The following is a 7,469-nucleotide window of genomic DNA, read 5'->3' as shown; positions in this document are numbered from 1 at the left end:
AAGAAGCGCAAGGGCGAACCAACGGAGGTGGACTACTCGACGCTCGACATTGCGTGGGTCATTGCCAATGGTCTTGCCGACCTCCACCGCAATGGCTTTATGCACCGCGACCTCAAGAGTCTCAATGTGCTTTTGAGCTCTACCAACTACATCAAGGTGGCCGACTTTGGCCTCACGAAGGAGTTCCACCTCGACATGACGACGTTTGTGGGGACGCCGGCGTGGATCGCGCCCGAAGTCTTTGAGTCGGGAACTACGTACGACTTTGCGGCCGACATTTACTCATTTGGCGTCATTTTGACGGAGCTCGAGACGCTCCAAGTGCCGTATGCGGGCATGAACCTCTTTGCGATCATCGACGGCGTCCGCAGTGGCGAGTTGCGTCCGTCCGTGAGCGCTGACTGTGCGCCGTGGTACAAGGCGCTGGCTGACGACTGCTTGTCGTTTGATCCGAAGCAACGTCCAACAGCCCAGACGATCATCGACCGTTTGTTGCTGCAGGAAAAGGCTCTTGCTGGTCGAGAACCGGTCGCAGCGCCCGAGACCAAGACCGAGCGTCTGATGACGCCGCCGCAACTGACCAAGGGCATGAGCAGCAGCTCGTCCACCTCGGTACGAAGGGCCCAGTTTTGTCTTGAATGTGTGTCGAGTAAGTCTGTGGATCTAGTCGACGTCGTCGTCCTGGTCGTCGGGAGCTCTCACGAGTCGTCTGCCGTGCCGGATGTGCAAGACGCGCAACGCAGCGTTGAACCAACACTGCAGCTGCTGCAACGAGGCCATGCCAAACGAGTCGACCAAGCTCGCGCTCTTGCTCAAGCGCGCCAAGGTGGCCAACGCCAAGGGTTTCTCGATCAACCTGTGCATCGACTGCGACATTTGCGAGACGACCAACGTCATGACGGCGCCGACGTGCGCCGATCCCGAGTGCGGCGAGGAGCTTTTGGACGACGCTGAGAAGCTGCGTATCCTCTCCCGTCGCTTCGACATGGCAACGAGCGCGGCATAAGCTCCATCGTCCAGAGCGTCAATGTCAGCCCACGAACGCTGATCATAACTGCACCACACTTTGTCGCTGCCACGTAATTCCAAGGCTTTTAGCATCATCAATTTGACTTGATCTTACCAACTAAGGCAGTGTGTGCATGAATGCTGTGGAATCCTTGTCGAGAAATACGCAGCGCGCCACTGCTCGAGGAGCGTCGTCCTGGTCGCACACGGCGTCGCCAGCACATCGATAGGGGTCCCATTTCGGCCAAACGTCCGTGCTCCAAGATAAGGACGCGGTGCGACGTCAGGATTGAGCCGATGGGTCACTGTGAGCACCGTGCGCTCAGCACACTCGCCCGTCGCAAGCTCTAAATACGTATCTTGCGATTGAAGGACGTCGAGATGGCGACTGTGGTTGGTTCATACTGGTGCCGCCACAAAGGTGGTCCTGGCGAGGCTCAACTCTGCGGTGACCTAGATGTATGGTTGCGGGTTGCTTGTTTTTCCTGGTAAGAGTGGTCGTAACGTCGTCAGTATTGTCGTGTGTGTAGTACATCAGGTGTTGCTTCTACTTTTCGATTCGGGCCGTTTTGGCGAGGCGCTGGCGTCGGGCAGGCGGCGCTGTCGGTGGCGTCTCGTCGGCGCGCTGGTTCACGAACGCGCCAGCGCTCACAAGTTGTCGGGCGACATGCACGTGGCCGAAGCGCGTCGCGAAATCAAGAGCGGTCTCTCCATTCTACGTTGCACAATGCAGACAACAACACAAGAGGATGATGCGTACAAAGCTGGCGAGGTGGACGTTGGCCTTGTGCGCCAGGAGCGTCGACACTACCTGGGCATGTCCGTTCTGGGCAGCCAAAAGCAAGGGGGACGCCCCCGCCTACGACGTAATTACTCAGTGTAGGAAGAAATATGGGACGCCATAAGAAGGGCCGTCGCGCCATCCTCGAGCCAAAAATTAAGGATAAAATCGGGGACACGGAGAACGTACTTTGTCGGCTTGGTTCACGGCAGCATGTGCTGCAAGGAGCGATGCGACGACGGCACCGTGCCCGTTCTGAGACGCGATGAATAGGGCCGTCGGGCCATCCTGGTGTCAACATTAAAAAAAAAGCGGGCAGTCGATGGGAACATACGTCGTTGGCGTGGTTGACTGCGGCGTTGGCCGCAAGAAGCGCTGCGACCACTGCGTCATGACCATTTTGGGCCGCGAGAAAGAGGGGTGTCGTCCCATTCTAAGGTCATCATCGCAAAAATCATTTTGCACCGTACAGAAGTGTGAAATACCGAATTGGTTTGGTCCACAGCCGCGTTGGCGCCCAAGAGCGCCATCACAATGGGAAGGTGACCGATGTCCGAGGCGATGGCGAGTGGCGTCGCTCGGTCCTAAACATCGTTCTAGAGACAGGATCGCAACACTCGGAAACGTCGCACGAGTTCGTGGCCGGCTTGGTTGACGCACGCGTGCGCCTTCAAAAGCGCTGTGACCACCGAAGTTAGACCATATTTGACTGCAAAGAGCAGCGCCGTCTCGCCCTTCTACGCCATCGTTTTGAGAGCCTCACACGACGCTAGTAAAAGCGTACGCTCGTTGCGTGGTCGACAGAGGCATTGGCCGCGAGGAGGGCCTCAACGACCGCAAAATGACCATTTTTGACGGCGATCATCAGCGGCGTGAATCCGTTCTGCCACATTATTCCCACCTTGTTCAAGAAAAATGCACAACGACGACGATACCTCGATGGCGTGGTCGACGAACGCATTTGCTGCCAAAAGCGACGCGACTACATCGGCATGCCCGCACTGGGCTGCCAAAAACAAGCGGGTGGCCCCCGCCTATTGATGCAAAATGTGCGAAAACTCGAGAAACAAAAAACGTCGGACCGTCACTTGAGCGTCGACGGTGGCATTGGCCGCGACGAGCATGTCGACAATCGCTCGGTGACCATTGCACGCAGCAAACGCCAGTGCCGTCGACGTATCCTACACATAGTACAGTCAGTATGGCTGCTAAAAAGGGCGATGCAAACCGTCATGGCTTGGTTGACGTCCGCTTGAGCTGCGAGTAGCGTGCATACGACGGCATCGTGGCCGAGCGTCGCAGCCGGCATCAAAGTGGTTTCGCCCTCCTACGCCATGATCGAAAACACCGTTGGGTGCAAGACGACATACATGCGTGGTATGGTTCACGGCGGCGTTGGCAGCCAATAGCGCGCAAACGACTGCATCGTGCCCATTCTGGCTCGCCCCAAAGAGCGCAGTGGAGCCAGCCAACGCCTGAGCATGGCACGGTGAGTACGCAGCGTGTGCGCATCTGCGTACCGCGCACGTCCAGTCGGCGGCGACACCGTCGTCCAACAACCTCGTGACGTCGTCGAGGCGGCCTTCAAGCGCCGCGAAAAAGAGTTGCCCGCCCTAGGTCTGCGTGTCGCCACGGGCGTGCATCATCTCGGTACCTTCGAGTTCATCCAGTGTATTGGTCCACTGCGATCAACTTGCAGATGACCAGCCGGAGTGTCCGAAACCTCCTGCAATGCATATGATATCGAATCTCGCAGGTCGCCAGCCACCAAAGATCGTGGAAGATCGCAACGGTCGAGGCGAAGCGACGATGGAGTCCAAGCCGCTGCTGCATGGCGGGCGTCGCCCCAGCGCGTCGAGGCCGCCCATAGCCGGCGGCAGCCGCCATGCGCTATGGGTGTCGTGGCTCACGCCATTGCTCTACCTCGGCCAGGCGCGCCCGCTCGAGATGGACGACCTCTGCTCGCTGGACCCGGCCAGCCGCGCCCACGTTATCGCGCTCCACTTCAAGCAGCAGTGGGGCCCCGAGAAGCGTCGCGTCCAGCCGCGCGTCTGGCTCTGCCTCCTCAAGGCGTTTGGTCGACCCTTCTTCCTCGCTGGCTGCATGAAGCTGCTCGCCGACGTGCTCCAGTTCGTCACACCCATGGTCTTGGCCGCGCTGCTGCACTTTATGGCGTCGGACGTGCCAATGGCACAAGGCTACATGTACGTGAGTATCCTCTTTGGCGTTAGCCTCGCGCAGTCGGCATTTCTGCGCCAGTACTTTTGCTACTGCGCCGACGTTGGCCTGTACGTCAAGAGTGCGCTCGTGGCAATGACGTACGACAAGGCGCTGCACCTCGCGCTCTCGGTGCGGCAGCAGACGTCGTCTGCTTCGATCGTGGGCCTCGTCACGACCGACGTCCAAAAGCTCCGCGATGCGTCGCCGTATCTCCACGCGCTGTGGTACGCGACGCTGCAGGTTGATACTCTTTTGACAGATTGAAACTTTTCTTACGATATATGTAGATCTGCATGGCCACGTACTTGCTCTACTCGTTTGTTGGCGTCGCTACCTTTGTGGGCATTGCTGTTGCTGTCATTATGACGCCGCTCAGCTCCTGCCTCGCGACCAAAGCCACGGCCGCGCACGCCCAGCTGCACACGCTTGCATCGTCGCGCCAGCACACATGCGACGAGACACTGCGCGGTCTCAAGGTCCATTAACCCGCTTGTTGGAAGCTATTGTCATGCGATCTCTAGATGGTCAAGATGCAGACGTGGGAAGAGCACTGCCTCGCGCGCCTGTCGACCTTGCGCGACGCCGAGCTCAAGCAACTGACGCTCGTCGCCCGGCTCCGCAGTCTTTCGACCACGCTATTTGACGCGACGCCGCTTCTCATGGCAATGGCCGTGATGGGGAGCCACGTCTATCTCACGGGCGCAGCGCTGAACTTGGCGACCGTCCTTCCGAGCTTGCTGCTTCTCCAGATGCTCCGGACACCGATCGCGCTCTTGCCGCAGGTGTTCTCGACGCTCTCAGAAGCGTCGGCGAGCTTGGATCGCATCACAGCCTTTCTTGTTGAGGTCGACCAACGACGGCTCACGGTCGGAACGCTCAGTGCGATTGGAGTGCGCTTTGAAGACGCCGACTTGAGCTGGCAGCTGCCATCGATAGACGCGGCCGAAGCCTCGTTCTCGTCAGCATCGAATGGCCTCTGGCAGATGCGGGGCATCGACCTCTACGTCCGCGCCGGCGAGCTCTGCGCGATTCTTGGCCCGCACAACAGTGGCAAGTCGACGCTGCTCAACGCGCTCCTCAACGAGGTCCACTGCACGTCGGGCCGCGTCATGGCCCGCGGCGCCTTTGCGTACGTCGCGCAAAAGCCATTCTTGCGCCACACAAGCATCAAGGAGAACGTGTTGTTTGGCAAGCCGTGGGAGGCGTCCTGGTACGCGTGCGTCATGGACGTTACGGGTCTGACGTCGCTCGTGCTCGACAACAGCGCGCTCTTCCCCGACCACGACGAGACCAACATGGACAGCGTTCCGGCTTCGGTGGACCCGAGTCTGCACGTGCGCATCGCGCTGGCTCGTGCGGTCTACCAAAATGCGGACGTCTACCTACTAGATGACATTTTTGCGTCCATGGCCTCTGCGACACGCGACCATATCTTTGGTCGCTGCCTCCGCGGTCTTCTCCGGCGCAAGTGCATCCTCTGGGTCACGAATGCCTTGGCGTTTGTCCCACTCTGCGACTCGGTCGTGCTGCTCGAGGATGGTGTCGTCGTTGAGCAAGGCTCGATCACAACCGTGCTCTGTGACGACGGACCGATCCACGACCTACTGCAGTCGCACACGCTACTCGACGATGCAGCAGTGAGACTTGAACCCGCGCCAACAGGACAAGATTTCGTGTCGCCCGACCCAACGCCGCTGTTGCCGACGCTCACGGACGCTGTCGCAAGCCTCAAAGAGCACTCGGGCGTCTACAAGCGGTACCTACGAGCATGTGGCGGCTATGGCCTCGCCGCCACATCGTTCGTTTGGTATCTGAGTGCCCAGGCCACCACGGTTCTTGCGACATCGTACCTCGGCTTTGACGAGTCGCTCCTCGGTCTCTACGTCTTTGCTACGGGACATGCGCTGTATATTGGTCTGCTCTACATGCGGTCGGCCATCTCGTACCGTCGAGGTCGCGTCGGCAGCCAGCGCCTCTTTCACACTTCGCTGTGGCACCTTCTCCGCGCTCCGCTCAGCTTTTTCGAGCCATCACCCGTCTCGGCGCTGCTCGCAACGCTGGCGTCCGACATCGCCGTCGTCGACCTCGAGGTGCCGTCGACCATGCACATGCTACTGCACACGCTTTTGCTTATCGGGACAACCGTTGGTCTTGTCATGCTCGTGACGCCGTGGTTCGCACTGGCCGTCCTTCCAGCAATGGCGGCGCTCTACGCACTGCAGCGAGCGTACGTGCCGTCGGCCAACGCCCTCCAACGACTCGAAGCGGCCACGCGGGAGGCGATGACGGCGTACGTCCGCGAGTGCCTTCTCGGTCTTCGGTCGCTTCACGCCTACCGCATCGAGGGCCACTGCAGCGCCAACTACTACGCGCTCCTTGATGCGCATCAGCGCGTGCACGTGGTGGTGACGGCGACCAACCACTGGCTCGCAGTCCGGGTCGAGTGGCTTGGCGCGACGCTGAGTGCCTTGGCTGCTGCCCTTGTCGTCAACTCGAAAGCCTCCGGCATGGCGCCCTTGCCGCTAGTGGCGATGGCTCTCTACTACGCTCTGCAGCTGACACCGACGCTTCACTGGGCACTGCGCGTCCTAGCTCAAGTGCAAGGCTCCCATGCTGCGCTGCAGCGACTCGAGAGCTATGACAACCTCCCGATGGAGGCGCCGCTGACAAGCGACCTCTCGCTTCGTGGCCTCGAGAGTGAGAAGCGCGGTCGCCTGACGTTTGAGAATGTTGAAGTGCGCTACCAGCCACACGAGGCGCCGGCGCTGACCCACCTCTCGTTCGACGTCGTCGCCCACGAGAAGATCGCCGTGGTGGGCGCATCGGGGTCGGGCAAAAGCAGCCTTGTGATGGCGCTGATGCGTCTGCTTGAGCTCGACGCTGGCGTCATTCGCATCGATGGTGTCGACATTGCATCGATGGGGCTTCACGATGCCCGGCGCCAAGTCGCGTACATTCCCCAAGACCCGATTCTCTTTTCAGGTACCACCACGGATCTCCTATGGTGTCTCTGATACGTTGATACATTGATACTAGGCACGGTGCGCAGCAACTTGGATCCATTTGGCATCTTTGGCGATGACCGCCTTTGGGCGGCACTGCGCCGCGCCCAGCTCGTGAGTATGGTTTCGTCACTGGATGAGCCGGTGACGACGCGCGGCCGCAACTTTACCGTCATCGAGCGACAGCTGCTCTGCTGCGCGCGCATTTGGCTCAAGAACGCGTCGATCGTGTGTCTGGACGAGCCCGCGGCGGTCTCGTGGGCGACGCCAAAGGACTATGCGCTCCAAGAGGTACGTCATTTGTGTCGCGAGATACCTATCGAGAGCTTGCGACAGGCGGTGCGGGCCGAGTGTGCTGAGCGCACGGTGCTCACAGTGACGCATCGGCTCAACACGATCCTGACGTCGGACCGCGTCCTCATCTTGGAGCACGGACGCGTGGCAGCGTTGGGAACGCC

At 59.9% G+C, this 7,469-nt stretch overlaps 3 protein-coding genes across 3 annotated transcripts; 2 read left to right on the top strand and 1 right to left on the bottom strand.

Annotated features, from left to right (window-relative positions):
- Positions 1-71: 71 nt before the first annotated feature.
- SDRG_06207 (hypothetical protein) lies at positions 72-1,006 on the top strand (the record flags this gene model as incomplete). Its single annotated transcript, XM_008611972.1, has 2 exons — positions 72-612; positions 668-1,006. The coding sequence occupies exons 1-2, from the start codon at positions 100-102 to the stop codon at positions 1,004-1,006; spliced, it is 852 nt and encodes a 283-aa protein (XP_008610194.1). The 5' UTR covers positions 72-99.
- Positions 1,007-1,555: 549 nt separating this feature from the next.
- On the bottom strand, positions 1,556-3,455 carry SDRG_06206 (hypothetical protein; the record flags this gene model as incomplete). Its single annotated transcript, XM_008611971.1, has 13 exons — positions 1,556-1,723; positions 1,769-1,867; positions 1,979-2,077; positions 2,124-2,222; positions 2,275-2,373; positions 2,422-2,526; positions 2,574-2,672; positions 2,725-2,823; positions 2,872-2,970; positions 3,018-3,116; positions 3,160-3,264; positions 3,310-3,402; positions 3,444-3,455. The coding sequence occupies 13 exons, from the start codon at positions 3,453-3,455 to the stop codon at positions 1,556-1,558; spliced, it is 1,275 nt and encodes a 424-aa protein (XP_008610193.1).
- Positions 3,456-3,552: 97 nt separating this feature from the next.
- SDRG_06205 (hypothetical protein) lies at positions 3,553-7,370 on the top strand (the record flags this gene model as incomplete). Its single annotated transcript, XM_008611970.1, has 5 exons — positions 3,553-4,249; positions 4,297-4,485; positions 4,531-6,991; positions 7,046-7,306; positions 7,348-7,370. Exons 1-5 carry the CDS (start codon positions 3,599-3,601, stop codon positions 7,368-7,370), a joined length of 3,585 nt encoding a protein of 1,194 aa, XP_008610192.1. The 5' UTR covers positions 3,553-3,598.
- Positions 7,371-7,469: the final 99 nt, after the last annotated feature.

This window comes from Saprolegnia diclina, assembly GCF_000281045.1.
Source record: "Saprolegnia diclina VS20 unplaced genomic scaffold supercont1.17, whole genome shotgun sequence".
Classification (NCBI taxonomy): domain Eukaryota; phylum Oomycota; class Saprolegniomycetes; order Saprolegniales; family Saprolegniaceae; genus Saprolegnia; species Saprolegnia diclina.
Note: the sequence above shows the minus strand (reverse complement) of the source record. Positions and strands in the feature narration are given on the sequence as shown.